The sequence below is a fragment of the Gopherus evgoodei genome, chromosome 1 (assembly GCF_007399415.2).
Source record: "Gopherus evgoodei ecotype Sinaloan lineage chromosome 1, rGopEvg1_v1.p, whole genome shotgun sequence".
NCBI lineage: Eukaryota > Metazoa > Chordata > Testudines > Testudinidae > Gopherus > Gopherus evgoodei.
The window spans coordinates 248,463,917-248,490,021 of record NC_044322.1 but is presented as its reverse complement, the minus strand read 5'-3'; the positions used below and the strand labels follow the sequence as shown (position 1 = coordinate 248,490,021).

Genomic DNA, 26,105 nt, shown 5'->3' with positions numbered 1-26,105 from the left:
TTGTCTGATTAGTTTCTTTCCCTAGTGCTAAAAATGCAAGATTGTCAAGTGAAGACAAAAGGGAACTAGAAATGCTGGGTGGAATTTTGGATCTGTTGATCATGGTGGCAAAACTCCATTTGACTTGATAGGGTTGGGATTCTACCCACTGTTCTCTCAGGTGGCACACATTGTGTTCATCTCATTTCTGATCATATGTTACAGAATATTTTAGGTTGATTATTGTTAATTTAATTGTAACATTTTTCCTTCTGTCATATACAGGAGCTAAAACTGATTGGGCTCGACATACCCCATTTTGCTGCTGACCTTCCCATGAATCGATGTAAAAATCGCTATACAAATATTCTGCCATGTAAGTACAATAGACACAGACTCCTGAGAAGGTCCCTTGGCGGGGAGGGCGGGGGGGCGGAGAAGGGGGTGAAGAGTTTTAATTGTGGAATTGATGCAGGTTTTCCAGCAGGTAAAAGCTTGTTTTAAAAGCTGTCCATGGCAAGAAATAGTCTCCCTTACTTTTGAAAGGATGAAGCTCTGTGTTTTATATTTGTCATGATTGAAAATAGTAGGTCATTCCTACTGCTGAGCAGCCTTCTTCAACTTTTTTTTCCTCATGATTTCAGTGAGATCCAAAGAGACCCAACAGTGAAGACTCTTGAAGGCAAGAGCATGTAGCAGTAATGAAGCTGCATCCATGCAGTGATAACTGGGCATTACTTATTAGTATGGCATGCTGGCCCTCTACAGTTTTGCCTTTGTTATGCTGGAGCGTGTGTAATTGTGTTTCAGGATTTTAAGAGATTATTTAAAACCTCCCACTGTTTGCTCAAGCTGCCCCCATTCTTTTTCCCCCCTTTTTTTTACAGATGACTTTAGCCGTGTCAGATTAGTTTCAATGAATGAAGAAGAAGGTTCAGACTACATTAATGCCAACTATATTCCTGTAAGTGATAACACTCAAATCAACCTGAGGCTTAATGTTCTTAGTAGGGAGATATCACACAGGTAGTGAAAACTCCTAGCAGTTTGGTGACTTTAAAAATTTTTTTTTTAAAAATTACCATAATGTCACTTATTTTGCCTTCAGTGAACAGCACTTTTCACCAGCCCATAAACCTGTTTTGTGCACATTTTGCCACAGCAACACTGAAATTTGTGTGCATCCTGTTACAGGTGGGAGAAAATTGGCTGCGGACAGGGGTGAAAAGGTTGAACTCTGCACTGCTATTATCAAACAGCTAAAGGTTTTTTCCCAATATTTTAATCTATGTGGAATAAAGGCAGTGAACCATAGATACAGGTACAGTTAAAATGCACAGAGAACATGGAGCTCCCCAGGGCATGGTGTGCACATAGCTTCTATTTACACTATCCTGATCTTGCCATTGTTCTGTTCACGCCTTCTTCCTTGCACTGTGTTAGAGCAGCTGTCTAACAGCTCATAGCAATACTGCTATAGTTTTAGGACAGCAAGTGAAGAACGTTGTCTTCAGCTGTAACTGTATGGGATATGCAGGGAGGCAAAATGTAATTTAGTACATAGAAATTTGGCCAGGATGCTGGGAAAAGCTCCCTACTGTTATGAAAAGTGCTATGGCATCTTTAATGACTACAAATGGTTGGCACATCTGTGTTCTAGTTCTCCACTGAAACAGCATAGTGGCCCATAGCTTCATGCTAAGGACTTGGTTCAGTACTGACTAAACTAGGAAGAGTATTACTGAATCAATATCACCACTTTGTGCATCACTTTTGAATCTCCCATCCAAACACTGACAAAGCACTGACTTTATTTAGCTTCCAAGATACAACACGGCTATATTAGTTTCTGGCTTATTTGGATGATCATTCTCCCACTTGGCACCTCATGGTAGTTTCATCTCAAACCCTAGTGTTCATGGTGATCTGCTTTCCACTATCAACAGAAATGTTCTGCATCAGTTATATACACACCCCATAGGAAGCAAAATGAAATGTATTCTGTACTTATGAATTATTATGAATGTCAAGTGTGAACTGAGTTTTTTAGAGATGGCAAACGCTAAATTAGGCTGTCTGTAGAAAGTGCTTCCAAATCATCAGTATTTTAATTATTTGAATGCTGTGGGCTGATACATCCATAGCCTAATTCATGAAGGAACATACTGTGCTTTGAATGTATCTGTCTTTTTTTCCCCCAACTAATCTGGGAATTAGATAACTTTCTAAACCTAGTTCTTCTGATAATTTCCTCCTGTGTTCACTGTAAACAGGGAGCCAGGGTCGTAGTTAAATCAGCCCTAACACCCAGCAAATATGCCTGATGTTAACTAGCAGCATATTGAAATGGTATCTTGTATTATTTACTAAATTACCCTTTTCTACAATAGTGCCCCAAAAAGTACCTACAAATAAAAGCAGACAGATTAGCAGAGGGATAGGAATGTATGGGTATAATTTCTCCTAAAGGTGCTTTAGGTTTGGTATATGATAAATATATGATAACTTTTAAGAATTATTACTTTTAGAATAATCTATTATTTTAGGTCTAAGATTACCAGGTATTTTACTGATTTGGGTCTTGAGCTTGCAAACACTTAAGCAGGTGTTCCTTGATTAGAGTTCAGCTGATTAATCCTTTCCTTTCTATTCTATTATTAAATTTAATTCACCACAGGTGAATTAATTTGGGGGAAAGGACAAGATAAGGATATATAACTATTGTACTTGTGAAATCACAGCGTATTAAATTTATTAAAACTTTGTAAAAACAAACAAAAAAAAAACCCAGCCCTAATTTAGTTTTCATTTTTTATGCTGTTTATTTTTTTTTACTTCACTAACTTTGGACAGTGAATTTACATTGGTCAGTTTTACTTTCTGTCCATACACAGGTTAATTTCCAGATTCCCTTGTAGTATTTGGGACTCAAAATCTCTTTGGAAATATTTTGATTAAAAAAAAAATTCCACTGAATTCAAAACAACAAACCAAAAAACTTGATATAGGCTTCTTCATATGTTAGGAATTATTTTTAAAAAGCTCTTTGAATTTTGGACTTAAACATTCAAAAATGTAACTTTAAAAACATATTGTAAATATGCTCCCGAGGAAAATTTATGTTCTGAACGGTCTGTGAAATGAAGTATATTAATAAATTGCTCCTGTCTCTTAGGGCTACAACTCACCCCAGGAATACATTGCAACCCAGGGGCCATTGCCAGAGACAAGGAATGATTTTTGGAAGATGGTTCTCCAGCAAAAATCACAAATCATTGTTATGCTCACTCAGTGTAATGAAAAAAGAAGGGTAGGTTACATAATCCTATGTGCATTTTGCAAGGAAATAAATAATTTCAGTGGTCATTAGGTTCCTTTGCATTATTTTCTAACACAAAACAGCAATATAAGGCAAGCTCTTGAAATCAATAGGAGATCCAGAAGGGGACCCATGGTCACTTATTGTAAGCTCTTCAGTGTAGGAATAGTCCTAGTTGTTTGTAGTGTTAGGGCACCTAGCACAATGGGGCCCCTATTTGAATTGAGATCTCTCTCGGTGCTACTGTAACACAATAAAGAGTAATGATCATAAATAACAAGTCTAAAGAGCTGGTGCTGAATGGTTCCATGAGTAATGGTAGAGCCATAATAGTTGAATCCAAATATGAACTTCCTGAAGTTCAGCTGTGTTTGGATTTCTGGTTTGGCTTTGGTCCCATCTTTAGTAGGAAGTTACCTGTTGTAAGAGGCTGACAAGATTTTGTCAAGAGTAAAAGATTCTTACATGACTCAAATTAGGCTTTAAAATGGCAGCAATAGGGAGTGGATGGCTCAGGGGACTGTTACTGGTTTGAATCCACGCTGGCGGTGAATGAAAAATTACTACTGTCTGGCTGTTTCTTGGCACCTCTGAAATAAGTGGTGGTCCCAGCTCAGTTCCTAGTCTACAGGTGTGTATCCACGTCACAAAAACTACTAGCACAGTTGCCACCGGTTGTCCCCCTGATTGGGAGTTTCAGCAGAGAGGCAGAGAATTGGCTGGGCATGGTGCCTGAATGTGCTGAGAGCCTTTGAACCAAACTGGGAACCCTGTATATAATGGAATCCACTTCAAGCCAGAGGATGCAGCAGCACCACAAGGACCCCTAGTTCCAGCACCTATGGACTGAAATAGAGTCTTACTCTCCCTTCAGGTCAGCCCATTGTTGGGGCAGCATGGAGGAGCTGCCAGAGCCCATACTGCACCTCTTCTGTGGATGAAGAGAACGCTCATTTCCTAGCACTGTTGTTCTGGCAGTATTAGGAACGAGAGAACAAAACAATACTAAAATTAAAGATGGCAGCAGTGATCTTTTTCTCTTCATTGAAGCGTGCCTCAAACTATCATATTGTTCTCTGTAAATTAGCATTTGACACAACACACTCTATTGCGTGGTTTCAGTGCAGCCATTATAACAGATGTCAGTGTAACAGATATTCTTTTATTAAACTGAGATAACCAAATCAACACAGTCTTGGCCATGTTATTTGTAGCATCTGCATTTGCTTTCCAGCTATTTTCTTTGTTAGTTCTAGCTATTTGCACAGATAACACGTATATAAATGACATGCAGATGTCAATGGTATTTTAATAATAGGTACACTGTCAATGTGAGAGCTGTGTAAAAATGACAAAACATTATTTTTCAAAATGGAATGTGAAATATAATCATCTAATACATGTATATTGCTTATGATCTTGGATATTATAGAAGATTAGGGTTGGAAGAGACCCCAGGCAATCATAGAGTCCCACCCCAATTAAATTATCCTAGCCAGGGCTTTGTCAAGCTGGGCCTTAAAAACCTCTAAGGATGGAGATTCCACCACTTTCCTAGGTAACCCATTCCAGTGCTAGGAATTCAACCTAGACCTCCCCCACTGCAACTTGAGACCATTGCTTCTTTTTCTGTCATTTGCCATCACTGAGAACAGCCTAGCTCCATCCTCTTTGGAACCCCCTTTCAGGTAGTTGAAGGCTGCTATGAAATTCCCCCTCACTCTTCTCTTCTGCAGACTAAATAAACCCAGTTCCCTCAGCCTCTCCTCATAAGTCATGTGCCCCAGCCCCCTAATCACTTTCGTTTGCCCTCCACTGGACTCTCTCCAATCTGTCCACATCCTTTCTGTAGCGGGGTGGGGGTGGGGCAAAACTGGACACAATACTCCAGATTTGGCCTCACCAGTGCCAAATAGAGGAGAATAATCACTTCCCTCAATCTGCTGGCAATGCTTCTACTAATGCAGCCCAATATGCCATTAGCCTTCGTGGCAACAAGGGCACACAGTTGATTCACATCCAGCTTCTCGTTCACTGTAATACCCAGGTCCTTTTCTGCAGAGCTGCCAGTTAGCCAGTTGGTCCCCAGCCTGTAACAGTGCAAGGGATTCTTCTGTCCTAAGTGCAGGACCCTGCACTTGTCCTTGTTGAACCTCATCAGATTTCTTTTGGCCCAATCCTCCAATTTGTCTAGATCAGTCTGGACCCTATCCTTACCCTTCAGCATATCTACCTCTCCCCCCAGCTTAGTGTCATCTGCGAACTTGCTGAGTGTGCAATCCATCATCCAGATCATTAATGAAGATGTTGAACAAAACTAGCCCCAGGACCAACCCCTGGGGCACTCTGCTTGATACTGGCTGCCAGCTAGACATCGAGCCGAGCCCAACAATCTAACCAGCTTTCTATCCAGTTTATAGTCCATTCATCCAATCCATACTTCTTTAACTTGCTGGCAAGAATGCTGTGGGAGACTGTATCAAAAACTTTGCTAGAGTCCAGGTATATCTCATCCACGGCTTTCCCCATATCCACACTGCCAGTTATCTCAACATAGAAGGCAATCGGATTGGTCAGGCATGACTTGTCCTTAGTGAATCCATGTTGACTGTTCTTGATCACCTTCCTCTCCTCTAAGTGCTTCAAAATGGATTCCTTGAGGACCTGCTCCATGATTTTTTGGGGGGACTGAGGTGAGGCTGACCAGTCTGTAGTTCCCTGGATTCTCCTTCTTCCCTTTTTTAAAGATGGACACTATATATTTTCCTTTTCCCAATTGTCCAGGACCTTCCCCAATCGCCACGAGTTTTCAAAGATAATGGCCAATGGCTCTGCAATCACATCAGTCAACTCCCTCAGCACCCTCGGATGCATTGCATCTGGCCCCATGGACTTGTGCATGTCCAGCTATTCTAAATAGTCCTTAACCTGTTCTTTCATCACTGAGAGTTGCTCCCCTCTTCCTCATACTGTGCTGCCCAGTGCAGCAGTCTGGGAGCTGACTTTGTCTGTGAAAACTGTGGCAAAAAAAACATTGAGTACTTCAGCTTTTTCCACATCATCTGTCACTGGGTTGCCTCCCCCATTCAGTAGGGGTCCCACACTTTCTCTGACCACCTTCTTGTTGCTAACATACCTGAAGAAACCCTTCTTATTACCCTTCACATCCCTTGCTAGATGCAACTCCAATTGTACTTTGGCCTTCCTGCTTACACCGCAGATTGCCCTAGCAATATTTTTATACTCCTCCCTAATCATTTGTCCAAGTTTGTTACTAGTAAGGAGACATGGGCTGCAGTATGATGATGACACCCAACTCTATGTATCTGTATTGTCTAGTTTGGATGATGCAGTTCAGCGTCTCAGTTGCTGTCTAGTCAAGGTTGGCACATGGATGATAGTGAGCTGGCTGAGGCTCAACCCAGCTAAGATTGAGGCAACGATGGTGGGTTTGGGGAAGCAGCCAGGGGAGATGGCAGGGGTAATATCAGCCCCTTGGATTGAAGGAGTATATCTGTCATTAGTTAAATGTTCACAACTCGGGTTATTTTAGCCCCCCAGCTACTGTTTGATAACCACATCACAGCAGTGGCCCAGTCTGTTGTTTCCCATCAGTGTCTGACTAGGACACTATGGCATTTTCTTCTGGCCACAGACCTTGCCACCATTATCCATGCTTTTGTTACCTCAAGATTTGGCTATTGCAATGCTCTCTACATGGGATTACACCTTAAAACAGAGACTGAGGCTGGTGTAGAATGCAGCAGTTCGCTTATTGATCAGGGCATAGTGACAGCAATGTTCCAGGATAGCTAGCTGCCCATTGATCTCTGGGTTGAGTTTAATGTGTCGGTTATGAGCTATGAAGCCATAAATGGGCTGGCACAGGCCAATGGATACTCTTCTCTCCCCATACCATACTGCCACAGCTGCAGTCAGCATGGACACTTAACTGGATCTTCCTCATTGTAAAAGAAAGAGAGTGCCCGGCAGGCTGTTCTCTGTGGGAGCTCTGGGACTCTGGACCTTGCTCTTCTCACCCTCTTGTTCCAAAATAATCCAGATTTGCAAGCTTCATTTTTGTTGAGAGTTTATACACACCGATCTACATAACACACACATGCTTCAGTGCCAAGCAAAATTCTGCTGTGTTGCTTCCCAAACTTAAGTCTAAATAGATTTTGATTGTACTATCGTTTTTTCTTTTCTTCTAGGTGAAATGTGATCATTACTGGCCTTTTACAGAAGAGCCTGTTGCTTATGGAGACATCACAGTGGAGATGCTTTCTGAGGAGGAGCAAATGGACTGGTCTTATAGGAATTTCAGAATCAGCTATGTAGGTGACAGTGAAAGATGTTTCATTGCTTTTCATTAGAGATCAGCCCATCCTGCAAAACTCGGATCCACCTCACACATTCCAAAATTCAGGGGTGTTCAGACTTGGAGTTTTGAGGCAGTTAGTTAGAGACAGAGGGATCAAGAGCAACATTCATAAATAGATTTTGATTGCAAGCGCCTTCAGATTTCAAAGATGTTCTGATCTGGGGTTTTGGTTCAGGCCTTTCTCTTATTTCTATCCATCCTAGGCATCTCCAGGGAGTAAAAGTTGTCTCTCTAGTCTAGATCCTAGTGGACAAATGTTCACATCACAAAAACTGTTCTGCTTGGTACGTTGCTGCTGTGGTGTAAAGGAGAACTAATGGTGTCCTATGTGGACATCTGAGGTTTCCCAGGAGGATCCTTACCTAGTGTAGATCTGATGCACAACACCTAGCATAATGGGGCCTGATCATGACAAATAATTAGTTATGATGATTTGTTTGAAGACCACCTTTCAGCCACTTTCTTTTTGGTCCAGTGCATCAGACAATGGTCTATTTTCAATTATAAACTGTTGAAGGCCTAAAAATAAGAATATAAAAGTTGTTTGTAAAGGAGGCAACTGCACATTATTCGTGGCATTCTTTTGATGCCGTGTCCCTGAAATGCTGTTGAATAAAACAGAATTTAATCCATGACTGGTATTCCATTCCTTGGTGCTGTGGTAATAGAATGTTTTGCTGTATTAACTGCTCTAAGCAGAGGAAGTAGGAGGAGTCTACTGCACATTCCAATCTTTCCAACACTTGTCCTTTGTTAAGGCAGAAGTACAGCTGGGAATGGGCAAAACAGTTGCAAAGGTAATGTAATAGAACTGAATCAAACTGCAACCATTCCGGGGCATTCCCATACTTTTTAATTTGGATCAGAAAGGCTGGAAATAGTTCAAGAATGGACTATCAAAACCAGGAAGTATAGAAATTATTTTGAGAGCATCAGATTTCTGAACCAAAAGTGTTCGGATAAGCATCCAGATTTTCAGGTGTCTATGCCAATTTCATCTCTGCCTCCCAACGTTTCGAATGGCACTACTAATTACAGGAATCATTATTTGAACTTATGCAAGAATGGGAGACTGATACAGTGGATGAGAACCAGAGTGTTGTAGGAATTTACAGCATCAACTCTCTATGTCCTGAGTTGTGGGGATAAAAAACTGTCACTTAAGTGCGTTTGTCTCAAAGCCAGATCCTTGTTTGTTGAAGTACTGTCCTAGCCTTCTAATACATTTCATTTAAAGCTGTTAGAAATTTTAAGAATGCCAAATATTTTTGTTTAAAAAAGTTTTTGCCCAAAAACCTGTTTTTCTTTGTTTTTTTAATTTTTTTCCAATTAAACCTGAATGTTAAAATTCCCAAGTTTCTGGTCCTTCCAGAAAAATAGGGTGAAAAGAAAAAGGAGAAACTAAAACTAAAATCCCCAAACCATACAATTTTCGATTATTTTTAAAGTTTTACAAAAAATATTAACTGAAAATACATTTCCTTTTTGAAACTGTGGAGCAAAACTAATGTGAAAATGTTCACATACAATCTTTACCATTTTTGACTAGCTCTAATTTCATTAGTCTGTATTTGTAAATGCATGAGTCAGATTGAACATGACTGCACAGGTAAAACAAATATGAACATGCTGCTGTTCTGTTTTTTCCCCCTTAGGCTGATGAGGTGCAAGATGTAATGCATTTTAACTACACTGCTTGGCCTGATCATGGTGTCCCCACTACAAATGCTGCAGAGAGCATCTTGCAGTTTGTACAGATGGTCAGACAGCAGTCAGCAAAGAGTAAAGGCCCCATGGTCATACACTGCAGGTGAAGCTTAATTTTCCATTTTCCTTTAATGTGTAACCATTCAAATACATTGAGAAGAACACTGGAGGGAGGGATTTCTTTCTACCTTTCAAGTGCTGAGAATTGTATTTTGTTTGTTTGCTTGTTTTTGTGTCTTATGATAAAATCATGTCCCTGTTGCAGTAAGTCAAAGTTTTGCCATTGACTTTAATGGGACCAGGCTTTCATTCTGTGTTCCTAGATGTAAGGAGAGAGTGTGACACATACCATATATTTTTATCATAGTAAAGTATTACAGGTCTGATCCTCAGCTGAGGTAAATTAGCCTCATGGACATCAGTGGAGTTATGCTTTGTTGTTTTATATTATCTGAGGACCTTACCGTACACTTGCATTCCCATGTTTTTGCAATTCAGATGGAAAAATCAAAACAGTTTGTCAAGCAGTATGCCGTTTCCCTACAGAGACGTACTCTGTGTAGGTCATTGCTCTCGGATAATTTGGCCTTCAGACCCAATGCTGAGAGTTAAATCCATGGGCTGGCAGTAAGCCATATGACACAATATGCAGGTTTTTCTTTTCTTGAGGGCAGCATTTTTATATAGTAACTGTCACCTTTGTTCATCATCAGGCTTCTTGTAAGACACTATTGAGCTCTCTGAAGGAACCTGCTGCATTAATAATTGTACCAAATTGATTCTTTATGTCACTCCATTGTAGTGACATCAAAGATTAATTTGCCCCACAATGTGTAATGGTAAGACTGCTCCTGGTAATGGTAGAGTATTATAGGGTTACATAGTAGAAAGAGGTGTGTAACAGATCAGTTAGTGTATATAACCTGAATGGAACTCAAAGCTTCATGAAGCTATTAGCCCCATCTCTCTACATCACCCATTCTAAGGCATCTGCTCATGAGCTGTGAAAATGTGTGTACGGATATGCATAGACACAGTTATGTTGCAAACAATGTCAAAAGCCTCCAGCATAGCTTCCTCATTACTGAAGTGGTGTGTGGAACATTCTGTCCTTTGCAGTCACATGGTGTGCCCTAAATAACCGTGGCATTGCTCAGCAAACAGCCTTTTACAATATCACCCTTTCTAGTTCCTCATGAGATTTCCAAAATTCTCACTAGGAAGTTGTGCAATAGCAGAATTTTTCATTTCTAATAGTGTTCAGTCCTGCAGTTCTCCTTATGAGTTGTTCAACAGAAGTTACTAGGTAGACTCACAGTGAGTACTGCTGCAGGACAGAGCCCTAATGCAAAATTGAGACAGACACTGGTAGGCTCAAAGAAGGGACTTATCTACTGCAGTTAATTTCACAACCCTATACTTAACTCCCCTGGTTCATGCATACTTTGCATTGGGAGCGTATGGGGGCTAGCAGTGGTACACTAGACCATTTAGTGTCTGACTTTTCCACTTCAGAGAACTGTGGTTTTGGATAGAATGCTAAAGTGCAGTGTAGGTCTTGCAGCGCATAGATAGAAGTAATGATTTCATTAAATCAGTGGAAAAATGAACCAATGTTTTCTGGATACCTTTGGAGACCATTAAAATTCTTCTCTAACTTTAATGAATGCATGAAATTGATAGTCTGTTAATTGATTTATTAAACTGCCTACCACTTAAAATAATAAATGTATGACTCTGTTGGAGTCATAATTTTTATCCTGTCTGCCAAATTCATGAAAATGGATTAATTGATTAATGATAGGACATGTCAAGTTAAATAGATCAAAAAACTGTTGTTGAATTCATGATTTTTTATCCTGTCTCAGTCATATTTGTAAAATCAACCACTTTTATTGGATTAATAAATATCCTACCAGTGTCCCAGATATATGTTATTTTATGCATCTGCCTAGTCAATGTATGCGTAAAGGCACCCCATGTCCACATAAAACTTTTCTCTGCGGTATGCAAATAATATTTACTAATTTCACATACAGTTGTGTCAAGAATTTGAAAGCAAATGGTTTGGTTTGTAGAATATTGGATCCACACCTATTTACATCAAACTGTTCTGCACCTTTAAAAATCAGGCCTAATAAAATTAAACTAAGATTTTCACTCTATTAAAAATAAATAAATAGTGTGTGAAACTTTATCTATCTTTCTCCATTCTCTCCCTCACCCTTCCAAAGTTAGCCTTTTAAATCCATATTGTGGCATTTAAACCAGTTGCCTGATTTTAAAAGGTACTGAGCCCCCAGCAGCTGAACATCTCTTCTGTGGCCCTCAAAACCAGTCAGTGTCACGGTGACCATTTCACAAGAAGTCTGTTACTTTGCTGAGCTATGAAACTAAACCTTGTGGAACTGCAAGTGTAACTTTGTCAAGCTCATTTGCTGTAGGCACCGTAATGTAGGTCTGTCTGAATTCACAGATACAGCTCAAGTGGTTTTATACCTCTCCTCCTCCTTAGGAAAAATATAGGGGAGAAAGGGAGTTGCAGATATAAGGGAGAAAGGTGGCCAGTCAAGAAAATGTAAGACCATGAGAGGGGGACCAAATTTACCGCATTTGATTTGGCCCAGAATATCAGCCCAGATAGTTTCAGCTAGGCAGAATTAGTCAATTGCCTATCACAGCTCTTCTGTATAACAATTACAATTTTTTAAAGAAAGGTGAAATAATTGCAAAGCCCTTAGTCCTGTGCATTCTTTATAAGTGAACTGTGAATTATTGCATGGCGCACATTTGAAGGATTAGTCAATTGTGTGAATCCAGTGCAAATTCGACATATTTTCATCAGGATGATTATTTCATAATTCTGAATTACAGCACAATATTTTCTTTCTGTATCCCACAACCACTTATCCCCTCTATTCCCACCCCACCAAAAGTAGTAACCTATAATGATGTGTGTGTTACAGTGCTGGCGTGGGACGGACAGGAACATTTATAGCATTGGATCGGCTCTTACAGCACATTCGTGATCATGAGTTTGTAGATATATTAGGGCTGGTGTCTGACATGCGGTCTTATAGGATGTCCATGGTACAGACAGAGGTATGAATTTCATCTTATGTATTATCAAAATTAAATGTATTAAAAATACCATGTTGCACTAACGTAGTATCATAACTATTTTATGCTAGAGTCTATTGAGCTTCTGACACAGTCCTGTAAATAGATAAAATAATTTTTATGAGTCTGCTACCTAAACAATCAATAGATTAGGGTAGAGCAATGTACTTACAATCTGGTTGAAGCCTTCTAAAGCAGACAGGCTAGTCCCACCTTATAGGAAATAGTCTGTGAACAAGCATTAAAATAGAAGTGTATACGTTACATAAAATACACCATTTTGAAAAATAGTGGCCTTGATCCAGGGTTACAGGACTGGTAGTAGGATCAGACCACCATTCAGGATCCATTCATCTGACTAAGCTGATGATCCAAGAGTTATACAGTGACGATAAGAAAATTGGAAAACAAAAACAAAACAAAACGTAGGGCAAGAGGTTTCTTCCCCCCACCTCCCTCTCTGTTTCTTGGCTAATGTTTCTGTTGGAAAATTAAAAGAAAAAAATCAAAATACTTCCATGAAAAAAATCACTATTCCAGAAACAAATAGACCAAAGCTTCAGAACAGAATTATTTCCCCGTCTTCATTCCCAAGAGCATTAGTTATAGCTGAAAGTAAGTTTTCATTTGCTTTCATTTGCCTGTTGGCTACAAGTCAGTGATCTCCACCCAGTTCCTAGTGGGGAGGAGACCACATCACAATACCACCAGCACAATTGGCAGCCTTCAGAGATATGCACAGGATTTACTGGGTCTGGAGGACGAACTATCCTTAGATATGGGTCACTCCCGATCAAGGTAGATGCAAATTAGCTGTAGTATAAGGGGAGCCTGCAGTGCCATTGCCCATCTTGTTGCTTTTTGTATGTAGAGGACTTCATTCTCTAGAGGAATCAGCACCTTTGCCCATCACCTGACCTGATCCAATGCCTACTGATGTTATAGGAACAACTCTGATTTAAGGCCTTAAGGCATGAAAATTATTTGATGGGGAGTTTTTTGTTTGTTTTTAATTCTTGAATTTCACTGAGTTACCATGTCGTAGAATAGGCTTTTACGTCTGTCCAGTTGAGTGTGGTTCAGAGGAGAGTGATGGGAGAGACCAGGGTGTACTGCTTGATCTCATTTTTATTTGGGGAGCAGGGAGCTCCTCAGTCCCACACAATCCATTTTGATAGCCTTCCAAGTTTCATGCTGTTGGCCAGCTGGTCTGTTCCCTGCTACACTGGCATTTTAGCAAAGCATCGCTAGATTCTCTTTCCTCTCTCTTCCTAATACACATATACACTCACACACACCGACAGAAGGGCTGTGTAATGCCTCAGAAAGCTAGATCAAGATTAAAGTGCTCCAGGAACAGGTGCCATGGGCAGGATTAAATACTGGGGAGCAAGGATCTGGCCCATTGGCACTGTGAGGGAGACACACCTGTTTCATAGTCTTAGTCAACAAAGCGTGCTCTAATGCATCCTGGCAAACAGGAAAATCTTGCCGCACAGGCAAGGTGTCATCCATTTCTGTGTTTGCCAGCCCTGACCTCTTCAGGGTTTTAATTTTTAAATTAGAGTGGAATTTCCTAGTCTTTATAAAGATGTATCCATACAGGCCACTAGGTGTCAGTGTAATTTAAGAGCAGACAGAACGGATCAGTTAGAGCTGTGTGAACCTTTCATTACAAAATTCGAAACCGCACACAGCTCACCTGGTTTCATGTTTCCTTCCAAACTGGAAATTTGGTCATGATTCCTAGAACAGTTTACAAACTGAATGAACCCCAGGTGAGCTTAGAGGTGAGATGAGCCTGAATCAAAACCCAGGATCCCAGGTTAATGGATGTTTGAAATCCAGTTAGATTTGACATCTGAATTTTGAGCTGGCATCATAAGGTATATGTGCACCTGGGGATGAAAAACATATGGTTGGCCTGGGTCAGCTGACTTGGGCTCATGGGGCTCAAAAATTGCTGTGTAGACATTCAGGAGCAGGCTGGAGCCCAAGCTCTGGGACCCTGGGAGGGTGGAGGGTCAGCTAACCCAGACCAGCCATAGACGTGCTGCAGGGCTTATATCCCTGTGTAGATGTTCCCATATTTGTAAGGAGCTGAACCAAATCCCAGAGTCTGAACAACTTTGGGGAGGAAATATGAAATCCAAACCTCAATTTTGTGGCATAAAGCCATCTCAGACCTCTTAGTCAGTCAGTCTGTGCCAGGTTCTGAGTGAGTGTTCCCTTTCTGCACAAGGTCTGGAGAAGGATTGATGTTTTTTTCAAGTTTTGCTGCCATTTATGTTGGAATGAGGTTAATTGATGAGGTGTAGAATTCAAGCTGAAATGCATTATTATTCAGAGGTCCCAATTAAAGATCAAGGCAACATTGTGCTTAATACTGTACACGCATACAATGAAACATGGCCCTTGCCTCACTCTTCTTATAGTGTAAGTAATTTGGTGGTTGATAATCCCAAAGTAATTACATAAATATATAGATAAATAAATACTCTGTGAACCCAAACCATCGGTTTTTAGGTGTTTATTGTGATGAGGCACAAGTTATAAATGCACACACATAGAAACCCACCAAGTATGGCTTTTATTTGCCTAAATATAAGGAGTATGATGCCTTAAGATTTAAGGGCATAATATATTTTCAAGAAATAAGAATATAAGGATTTTTTACAGAAGCTCCTCTATATACTAAAATACTTCCAAAATTACACACAGAAGAATTGCTTCACATGCCCCGAAATGCAGCTATGGCCAGGGGAAATGTAGCAGTTATTCAATAGTGCCCTCCAGAGTTATCAGACAGGTTGCAGTTGCAGGGGCAATTTAGGATGGTAGAATACAATTACCCAGTTGTAAATTGGCTGGCACCGTGAGGTTAACATAACTATTCTTGCAAACTGTGCCAAGGATCTTGTAATATCTTCAGTTTTCTATCTCCCCAACAAGGCCCCTCTTACCACAGTAGGGCATTACTACTGCAGAGTGGGGAGAGCCACCTACAGAATTGCCAGTGCTGCTGCTTGTATCTGGATTTTCCTTTGATGCCTTCCCCTCAAGTACTGACAATGCTTAGTTTGTGGGATCTGACAAAACAATAGCCAAGAGGGTATGGGGGCTAATAGAGTACAAAGCCAGAAGGGACCACCGTGATAATCTAGTCTGACCTGCTGCATAACACAGGCCTTAGAATTTCCCTGAATTAATTCCTATTTGAACTAGAGCATCTCATTTAGGGGGAAAAAATCCAATCTTGATTTAAAAATGAGCAATGATGGAGAAGCCCCACAATCCTTGGTAAATTGTTCCAAAGGTTGATAACGCTCCCTGTTAAAAAGTGTCCCTTATTTACTGTCCAAATTTATCTAGCTTCAACTTCCAGTCCTTGAATCTTGTTATACCTTTGTCTGCTCAATAGAATAGTCCTCTAGTATTAAATAATAACACACCTGACCCCTTCCTCACTTATATCTTCATACATTTTATTGCCTTACATACTTCATGATTCCCATTAGGAGACAGCACCATTCTCCAGATGTCATAAATTCAGTCAACAGCACTACAGTCTATTAATTATTCAGTTAATTAAGAAGAGTCAATAATAGTGACACGGGCAGTTCTGATGAGCTTTATGCTTCCATGGGTATTGTATACTCTAATTTCTTGAATGGGGTCGCAGATATGCAGCCAACATACTAATAACTACAGATATATTATTTAAGAATCTGCGTGCAGACGCTTGTTATCAATGTTACTTTATTGACCAGGTTTACCAAGCTATATTAGGAGCAAAAATATATATGTTTGGTCTTTTCTCCCAGGAACAATACATTTTTATTCACCAGTGTGTGCAATTGATGTGGCTAAAGAAGAAACAGCAATTCTGCATCAGTGATGTCATATATGAGAATGTCAGCAAGTCCTAGTTCAGAATCACAGGTGGTACGTATGACAGCGCCACCCCTTCAGTTTATAATCTCAGTTGCCTGGTAGCAACTGATGAAATTAATGTTTTACATCAGGATCTTCATTCTACCTTTTCCCATACTCCCCAGAATTCTACCTTAGGGTTGAAGCTTTCCATGCCTGTCCCCTCCCTTCCCCCTGCGCCTTAGTGGTGGTGGGGGTAGTGTGTGTGCAGAGAATGAGAGGGAAATCCCTTTAGCTGTTTGCATTAGCATGGAATGATAAATCTCACATTTCTCAGCATTTTCAGACCTTCTTGGCTCACCAATCATTTAATAAAAAAAACAAAACCAAAAAAGCTGAATAAAACCCTCTCCCGGCTTTTCACATAAATGGTCCTCATGAGGTTGCTGCACTTTCCTAAGGTTAAAGGGGAAATTTAAAAATAAAAAAAGTTATGAGGGGTTGTCATCAGTCACTCACAAGTTTGTGTTCAATCACTTGTCATCTACCAACTGCCAAATTATCATAGCCAACTGAACCCCTTCCCCTCCCTCTAGGTGCCTTATCCCAGTACCCGGGCTGCTGCAGACACGTGGCAGCAAGAGTAAAAGCTCAGGAACTTGTGAACCTGCTATGGAAGCAGTCCGAAGTTGCTACCAGCACTAGCACTGAGCAACTTAATGGTTAATACAGACATCTTAAGTACATTTTTTAAGTGCAACAGGCAAAACAATTACAAAACCAAAATGTGCTGTCAAACTGCTGCCAGGCAGTATGGCCCCCAGACTCAAAATGTTGGAGTTCTTTTCCCAGCACTGCCATTGATTCACTTTGCATTTTTAGGTGCATCAGTTAGCAACTGCATGCCTCAATTTCCCCATAGGTAAAACTGAGTTAATGATACCTTGTAAAGCACGTTGAGCTATATGGCTAGTATAGCTAGCCTGTGCTATGTAAGTGTTTGTTTGATTATACAATTATCATACAAACTTTGGACCCTGTTTCCCCCTCTACTCCCCAAATTGTTCCTTTTTCTCTCCTTCCATTTCTCCTGTCAGGTCAGCCAGACTCTTGTCCCCGGTGTATTTTTCTTTAAATTGTGTTTCCAACTGAACTGGGGGGTGAGGGGGAGAAGCTGGGATTCTTTTAAACATGCATGCGTACAAATAATTAATAATCCAGGAATAGAAACCATGGCCAATATTATGAAAAGTGACTAGTGATTTTGGGTACCTCTATTTTTAGGTGCCTTACTTGATTTATAAAAGGGAGTTGCTGAACACTCTCTGAAAATCAGGCCCCATTAAGGTTTATCAAGTTTTGCACCCAATATTACTTGTGAGTTTTCAACATATTGCCTGTCCTGGTTTTTTGTTCCCTCCCTTCCTATACAGAGCTTTGGGTAAAACTAAAACTAAATAGCAAATGTTGTGTATCATTTTCAAACAGGATCCATTTGCTTTGTTTTCTTCCAGGAGAGACCATGAAGTACACCCTCTTCCCTTGCTTCAGATTTTTTTTATTGTTTGTTTGTTTGAACTGCTAGCTGTTTTGCCATGGAAGGCCACTGCTTTGCAGTATATGGACAATAAAAGAAAGATACTTTAAATTTTAGAAGCACTGGGGAGACAGCCTTAAAGAGCCTGCAGTGTCTTTTTTGGACTGTTTAATTTCTGGACATTTTTTAAATACTGGACCAAATTCAACTAAAACAACAGGATGGAAAAGATACTATATGTGCATAAAATACAGTACTCCTGAAAGGTTGGGGGATTTTTGTTTTTGTTTTTTGTTTTAAGTTTTTCTGTGCAGATTGGTGGGCTTAAGGTAAAAAGCAAGTGCAATATTTAATGGCTGAAACTGAATGAAGAAGAGTTTTCTTCATGTTTCACTGGTCTGTGTTTAAGTCCATAAGAGAACAGGCATTGGTAGTATCTAATAATACCTCACTAGTGAATACGAGGCATGTACAAACATGAAGGATTGTGGATTTTGTGAAGAGGAAATGGGATATTGATTTGACTATGTTTACAGCAGCACAGTGGCTCTGTGCTTCAGTGGAGTAGGGAGAATACAGTACCCAGGGAGCTTTAGAAACTCTCCTAAAATCCAAACAGTATAGCTCAAGGCTAGCGTAGAACACCTATATTAGAAAACTTCTGTTGGTCTGGTTCTTGACTGTGCTCCTCCTAATTGAACAGCAGGATTGTTCCTCTGGTTACTCTTTTCAGTAATGCCCCCATCACTTACAATTGTTTTTTTTTAAGATTGATGAAAGCGCAGAAGAGTTTAGAGTACCTTTAGACTCTCTTGCTGTAGCATTTAGCAGTCTATGGTGCCTATACTCTTGAATTTTTTTTTAATTATTATTTTCTAAAATATAATAGCCCTGTGTAAAAAATGTGAAGCTGATTCATGTTGAGAAAAAAATAGTTGCTGTAATGAATGCAGCATCACCTCTCTGATGAGCTGGGAATTCATGGAGATGTGGAAATAAGGGTTTTGGCATGCTAAAGAAATTGTATGGGTTTGTTACCAGGATGTTGTCAAAGCATTGGTACTGATTCCTGCAGGGACTTTGGGGTTGGGTTTTTGTTGTTTGTTTGGGTTTTCTTGCTATCAGTTTTATTTCTAGCCAGCATATTTATGATATGTTATATTCCTTTTGGCTTTGTATAATTCCAGTACATCGTTGTGTATTGTGACATGGATGCTTTCAGATTTGATGTTGATGGCATTTTTGTAACCTGTTGCTTTGTGTCACTTCATTGGAAGTTAGAGGCAATGGTACTCCAATGTAAAAAAAAAAAAGTGAACTGAAAGTAAACACGTTGAATTGCTTACCTGTGAAAATGACACTGTGAGCAAGGCTGCTGCTTTTCCCACCTGGGATCTCTCTACCATTGTATCTGTGCACCACAGCTCAGCAACTGTTCAAAGGCCTGAGAATTTAGGACCATCTTTTTGGATGCTATATTGGCATAGATCTGTTCCCCTCTCCAAAAGTAAATTGGGTACTTGTGAAAGGGTTCCAGAGCCACTGAAAGCTACATCCTCTGATCACTGAATGGGTGGCAGCAGCTCTACTTCCCCCCCATATTTCCTACCCATGTCTTTCTGTCCTGTCATGGATGGATCACCTCTATGGGCCAACAAGTTAGTTCAGTCTCCACTTCTGTATCACTTATATGGTGATGCCACTCAGTTAAGAGTTGGAATGTAACCACCATTTTTTTTAATTGGCCTTTTGCACCAGCATTAAATACCCAGCTTGATAGTCCTGGAGACCGAAATCCTGTCTTCATGGACAGCACTGGTAACTGCTCAGGCTACAACCATGCAAGCTGCTTCTACTGCCCCACCAATGTGCCTCAGCCTTGAGCTGGAGTGTTCACCTCTGTGCCACAAATAACAAGGGTGCCATTTTCTCTAGGATGGCTATTGCACAAAGGCCAGCCAGAAGACAGTCAGTCTCTCTTCACCTGAGCCTAATTCAGAATCATAAAGTAGTACTAAAATCCCCAGAGCCAGGCAGCCCTTGCCACAGTCTGTATTTCTGTATTTCAATTGTTCCTGTCATATCTAAGAATGGCCATACTGGCTCAGACCCAAGTTCCATCTAGCCCAGTATCCTGTTTACCAACAGTGGTCAATGCCAGGTGCCCCAGAGGGAGTGAACCTAACAGGTAATGATCAAGTGATCTCTCTCCTGCCATCCATCTCCACCCTCTGACAAACAGAGGCTTGGGACACCATTCCTAACCCATCCTGGCTAATAGCCATTAATGGACTTAACCTCCATGAATTTATCCAGTTCTCTTTTAAATGCTGTTACAGTCGTAGCCTTTACAACCTTCTGAGGCAAGGAGTTCCACAAGTTCCTTTTATTTGTTTTAAACCTGCTGCCCATTCATTTCATTTGCTGGCCCCTAGTTCTTGTATTATGGGACTAAGTAAATAACTTTTCCTTATCTACTTTCTCCACATCACTCATGGATTTTATATACCTCTATCATATTCCGCCCCTCCCCCCCTTGGTCTCCTCTTTTCCAAAGTAAAAAGTCCTAGCCTCTTTAATCTCTCCCCATACGGGCTCCCTTTCCAAACCCCTAATCATTTTAGTTGCCCTTCTCTGAACCGCTTCTAGTGCCAGTATACCTTTTTTTGAGATGAGACCACATCTGTACGCAGTATTCAAGATGTGGGCGTACCATCGAATTATATAGGGGCAATAATATATTCTCCGTCTTATTCTCTATCCCCTTTTTAATGATTCCTAACATCCTGTTTGCTTTTTTGACTGCCTCTGCACACTGCGTGGGCATCTTCAGAGAACTATCCATGATGACTTCAAGATCTTTTTTCTGACTCGTTGTAGCTAAATTAGCCCCCATCATATTGTATGTATGGTTGGGGTTATTTTTTCCAATGTGCATTACTCTACATTCATCCACATTCAATTTCATTTGCCATTTTGTTGCCCAGTCACTTAGTTTTGTGAGATCTTTTTGAAGTTCTTCACAGTCTGCGTTGATACTAACCTGCTCAAGATAGTTAAGACCATCTGCAGACTTTGCCACCTCACTGTTCACCCCTTTCTCCAGATCATTTATGAATAATTTGAATAGGACTGGTTTTAGGACTAACCCTTGGGGAACACCACTAGTTACCGCTCTTCATTCTGAGAATTTAGCATTTATTCCTACCCTTTGTTCCCTGTCTTTTTAACCAGTTCTCAATCCATGAAAGGACCTTCCCTTTTATCCCATGACAACTTAATTCATGTAAGAGCCTTTGGTGAGGGACCTTTTCAGAGGCTTTCTGGAAATCTAAGTATACTATGTCCACTGGATTCCCCTTGTCCACATGTTTGTTGACCCCTTCAAAGAACTCTAATAGATGATTAATAGGACATGATTTCCCTTTACCAAAACCATGTTGATTTTTGCCCAACAATTTATGTTCTTCTATGTGTCTGACAACTTTATTCTTTACTATTGTTTCAACTAATTTGCCCGGAACTGACGTTAGACTTACTGGTCTATAATTGTTGGGATCACCTCTACAGCCCTTTTAAAATATTGGCGTTACATTAGCTATCTTCCAGTCATTGGGTACAGAAACCGATTTAAAGGACAGGTTCTACACCATAATTAATAGTTCCACAACTTCACATTAGCATTCTTTTAGAACTCTTGGGTAAATTCCATCTGGTCCTGGTGACTTGTCAATATTAAGTTTATCAATTAATTCCAAAACCTCCTCTAGTGAGACTTCAATCTGTGACAGTTCCTCAGATTTGTCACCTACAAAAGCTGGCTCAGGTTTGGGAATCTCCCTAACATCCTCAGCCATGAAGACTGAAACAAAGAATACGTTTAGTTTATCATCTTTAAGCACTCCTTTTGTATCTTGATCATCCAAGGGTCCCACTGGTTGTTTGGCAGGCTTCCTGCTTCTGCTGTACTCAAAAAACATTTTATTACCTTTTGAGTTTTTGGCTAGCTGTTCTTCAAACTCCTCTTTGGCTTTTCTTTTTACACTTAGTTTTGCAGTGTTTATGCTCCTTTCTATTTACCTCACTAGGATTTTGACTTTCACTTTTGAAAAGATGCCTTATCATCTCTCACTGCTTCTTTTACATGGTTATTAAGCCATGGTGGCTGTTTTTCAGTTCTTCTACTGTGTTTCTTAATGTGGGGTATACATTTAAGTTGGGCCTCCATTATGGTGTCTTTAAAAAGCATCTATGCAGCTTGCAGGGATTTCACTTTAGTCACTGTACCTTTTAATTTGTTTAGCTAACCCCTTCATTTTTGCATAGTTCCCCTTTTTTAAATTAAATGCCACAATGTTGGGCTGTTGAGATCTTCTTCCCACCACAGGGATGTTACATGTTGTTGTATTGTCACTATTTCCAAGTAGTCCTGTTATAGTTACCTCTTGGACCAGTTCCTGTGCTCCACTCAGGACTAAATAGAAAGTTACCTCTCCCCTTGAGGGTTCCTGTACCAGCTGCTTCAAGAAGCAAGCAGTCAAAGTACCGAAATTTTGTCTCTGCATTTCCTCCCAAGGTGACATGTTCCCAGTCAATATGGGAATAATTAGAAATCCCCCACTATTATTGGGTTCTTAATTTTGATAGCCTCTCTAATTTTCCTTAGCATTTTATCATCACTATCACTGTCCTGGTCAGGTGGTCAATAATAGCTCCTTAATGTTATATTCTTATTAGAGTATGAAATTACTATCCATAGAGATTCTATGGAACATGTGGATTCACTTAAGATTTTTACTTCTTTTGATTCTACATTATCTTTCACATATAGTGCCGCTCCCGCACCGCATCACCTGTTCTGTCCTTCGGATATATTTTGTACCCTGGAATGATTGTGTCCCATTGATTGTCCTCAGTCCACCAGGTTTCTGTGATGCCTATTATATCAATATCCTCCTTTATCACGAGGCACCCTAGTTCACCCATCTTATTTAGACTTTTAGCATTTGTGTACACGCATTTTAAAAACTTGTCACTGTTTATTTGTCTGCCCTTTTCTGATGTGTCCGCTTCTTTATGTGAATGTTTCTCATCTGATCTGGCCCTTACGTTATCCTCTGCTCATGACTATTGATAAAAATTCTCTAGGTTATAGACTCTTCTCTAAGAGAAGTCTCTGTCCGATCCATGTGCTCCTCTGGAGCATGATAGCTTCCCCCCATCTCCTAGTGAAGTTCAAACAAACACCCAGAACTTGGCTCTTAGGATTTTCAGTTGCCACATTGGAGATGGGGCTGGCATCAAAGTTAGGATCCAGGTTTGGACTGCAGCTTCCACTCCACCACAAAGTACAGGGGTGTTTGGCACAGCCTCTTCTTTACTCTAAAGTTGAGTAGGACGAACATCTTGTAAACTAGAGTTATGGTCTATGCACTTATTAGACATAGATCATCAGTGTAGTGGTTTCAGTATACACCTATATACCATACACACTAAGCATAGGCATTGTTTTACAATCAATGGGAGGAAAACAAGTGTGGTGATTTCATTCTGTTGGAAGTGTTACGTTTCAATCAGAGCAGTAATGTGTATAAAGTATCTGTTTTAGGCCTAGCTTATGTGAGGTTGTAGAATAGACTGAGTTTGAGGCCAGAGCTGTGTGAGGCTGAATGGCACAAATAACACTGGTCAAATCGAACCTTGTCGCTGTTTTATTCATTTTTTTGCTGTTGCTGTCCATTTCCCACTGATTCTCTAGATTCTCCATTCTGAAACAGAGATTAATTCATTCTAAAGCATCACAGCAAAGATGGATGTTATAACACACCACAGACTGGACAGAATATGACTGTAGACTACACCCCATAATTAACCAATCACCATCATTTCTGCAAATATACAGGCTCCACACCTGCTTGATTTAAGCAGAGGTTTATATAAAAGCCAAAGAGGTATTTAAAAGTTGACCTGATATTTTCTTTTTGGTAATTAGTACAGGTTAGAAGTAGTCATGATAATCTTCCTACAAGCTGCCTCTCATTTTCATTATGTGCAAGATAGTGGTAGACATTATGGAGGCTTCTGATACCCTGTTCTTCCCTCTAAACCTCAGAAAAGCTGTAATTCCAACGTAGGGTGCTCCATTATCAGGCATTAGGGCCTCACTGAGGTGAATCTGAGAAAAGCCGGTGTTCAGCTACCACAGCCATGTCCAACTATCTTCCTTGCAGGGCAGACTGCTAAACTCCAGAGATTGCATGAGAACATTTTTAGAAGAGTGCAGAGGGTAGAAGGTTCTTTCCTTCCCTCCAGTGAACAGGACCCTGCCCCAGCTCAAGGGATGGGCCTATTGTGACTTAAGGGCACAGTCACTGCTAGCAGAGTCAAGTGGTGAATATAAAACTTACATTGTTTTATAAACACTAAAGTTTGAATTGACTGTTTCAAACTCAAAGATAAGCCAAATTAGCTACCAGAAGACTAATAGATTTGGAGGTATCATCTTTCACATAGCTCATTATATTGTCACCAACTGTATATTTAAAGTGCAAAACTGTGATTTTGGTTCAAAACCTTTAACATGTATCTCATCATGCGTTCAGCTTAATTTTTCAGTCAAAGCAAAACAAATGTGGTTTGGGTTCTTATTGTAAACCAACCCTAGAGCAACTCTCAATTCACTGCAGGTTTGAAAATCTCTCTCAAACGCAGTGTTGTAATGAAAAGTGGTAAATTGTTTGATTTGAATTCAGATCACTTTAGTACTGCTGTAGAGGATCTATAGTGGCAGTGCTGTACTTCCCATGCACTGCCACCAGGTGTTCTGTACCAGACCTAACTCAGAAGTGCTGTAAATTGAGTGGCTGTGTTCCAGAACCAGAGAGGGAGCTATGTTAGCCATACTAAACACAGACAGTACTTTACCAGCTAGCTCAGTGATGCCCAAGCATAAGGGGGCCTAGGAGTGGGAAACAATTCCTTAACCTTGCCACACTACTTAGAGCAGATGAAGTTGCCATGGCTTTTAAGTCTTAAGCAGAAATTCATTGCATCTTCTAAGACCATGTGCAAGGGCTGATTTTTGGCTTATGTCCCATGCGGTGCCCCAGTTTTTAATTAAGAAAGGAACAGCAGGTGCAAAGTTACTAAATTTCAATTCAAATCATCACTGTATATACGACACTCATAGTTCAAATAGTTTTGATGAATAGTGCTTAATCTTGTGTTTGACCTCCTTTCCCAAATCAATCAACCCACCTACTCAAATAAGCCTTAACAGTCCCGCCTATGGAAGTTTTAAAGGAGCCTGTGTGAAAACAAGCTCTCATTCACCCAACCTACCATGGTTACTTTTAGCAGCTTTGCTGTTTCTATGTTGTGCAAATGCTGTAGTATAGATACAGTCAAGTTCTTTGGGCCCACATTCTAACATCAGAATTTAAGAAATTGCTTACAAAGAAAAAAAGATAAAACCTTCAACACCACTCATGAGAAATAGCAACACAAGGGCTATAGTCTGCTAATGTTGATGTTCTCCTGCTGCAGCAGTAGTACAACATAAATGGAGCAACTATTACCCATCCATAGAATTTGGATGATTTTGAGAAATTAATGAATATAGGGGATCAAATTACATTGAGCACCCATAAGCATGCAAACACATACTTGATAGCTTAAAGAGATACACATTGGGACCTTCCTCGTGTACTGTACATACACACAACCCTACTTTGTGCACTGCATACATAAACATGCATGCCCCTGGGAAAGGTGGGCCTGATTTGCTCCTCATTCAAACTCAGCAGGCACCAAGCAACTGTTCAATAGCAACCTTGGTAATTTGCCAGACCAATATTTTTTTTTATCGACCTGTTATGCTGTTGGCCTTACTCCTGAGCAAAGTCCAGTGCTGCTTGTTTCAATATGGTTATGCATGCAGGCATGTTGAAAACCAGTCGCTTGTTCACAAACATCCCTCTTAAATGACAATTTGCCTTTGTAAACATGTTCTTTTGTGAGAAACAAATACTTACACCAGTCATGTTTGGTTTTTTTTGGCTTCTTTCCTGTCATCTTAAAAGCAGTGAGGCCTCACTTCAGAAAAGTCCTTAAAGCATGTACCTAAGGTTATCCCTGGTCAGCAAATGAACCTCCTTAACTTTCAAGCATGTGCTTAATTCCCACTG

The 26,105-nt window shown here is 40.2% G+C and overlaps 1 protein-coding gene across 6 annotated transcripts in view; it reads left to right on the top strand.

Annotated features, from left to right (window-relative positions):
• The window catches only part of PTPRO (protein tyrosine phosphatase receptor type O), a 235,512-nt gene extending 215,830 nt beyond the window's left edge, over positions 1-19,682 (top strand). For 5 of the 6 annotated variants that reach the window (XM_030542295.1, XM_030542286.1, XM_030542268.1 and 2 more), the window contains 8 exons: positions 265-355; positions 867-943; positions 3,155-3,289; positions 7,513-7,635; positions 9,338-9,492; positions 12,356-12,491; positions 16,334-16,454; positions 17,897-19,682. In XM_030542295.1, the coding sequence (XP_030398155.1) occupies positions 265-355; positions 867-943; positions 3,155-3,289; positions 7,513-7,635; positions 9,338-9,492; positions 12,356-12,491; positions 16,334-16,438 (822 nt within the window). In that variant the 3' untranslated portion in view covers positions 16,439-16,454; positions 17,897-19,682. Of the gene's footprint in view, positions 1-264; positions 356-866; positions 944-3,154; positions 3,290-4,172; positions 4,415-7,512; positions 7,636-9,337; positions 9,493-12,355; positions 12,492-16,333; positions 16,455-17,896 lie in introns of those variants that run through there. The other variant, XM_030542303.1, reaches the window with a different exon arrangement.
• Positions 19,683-26,105: the final 6,423 nt, after the last annotated feature.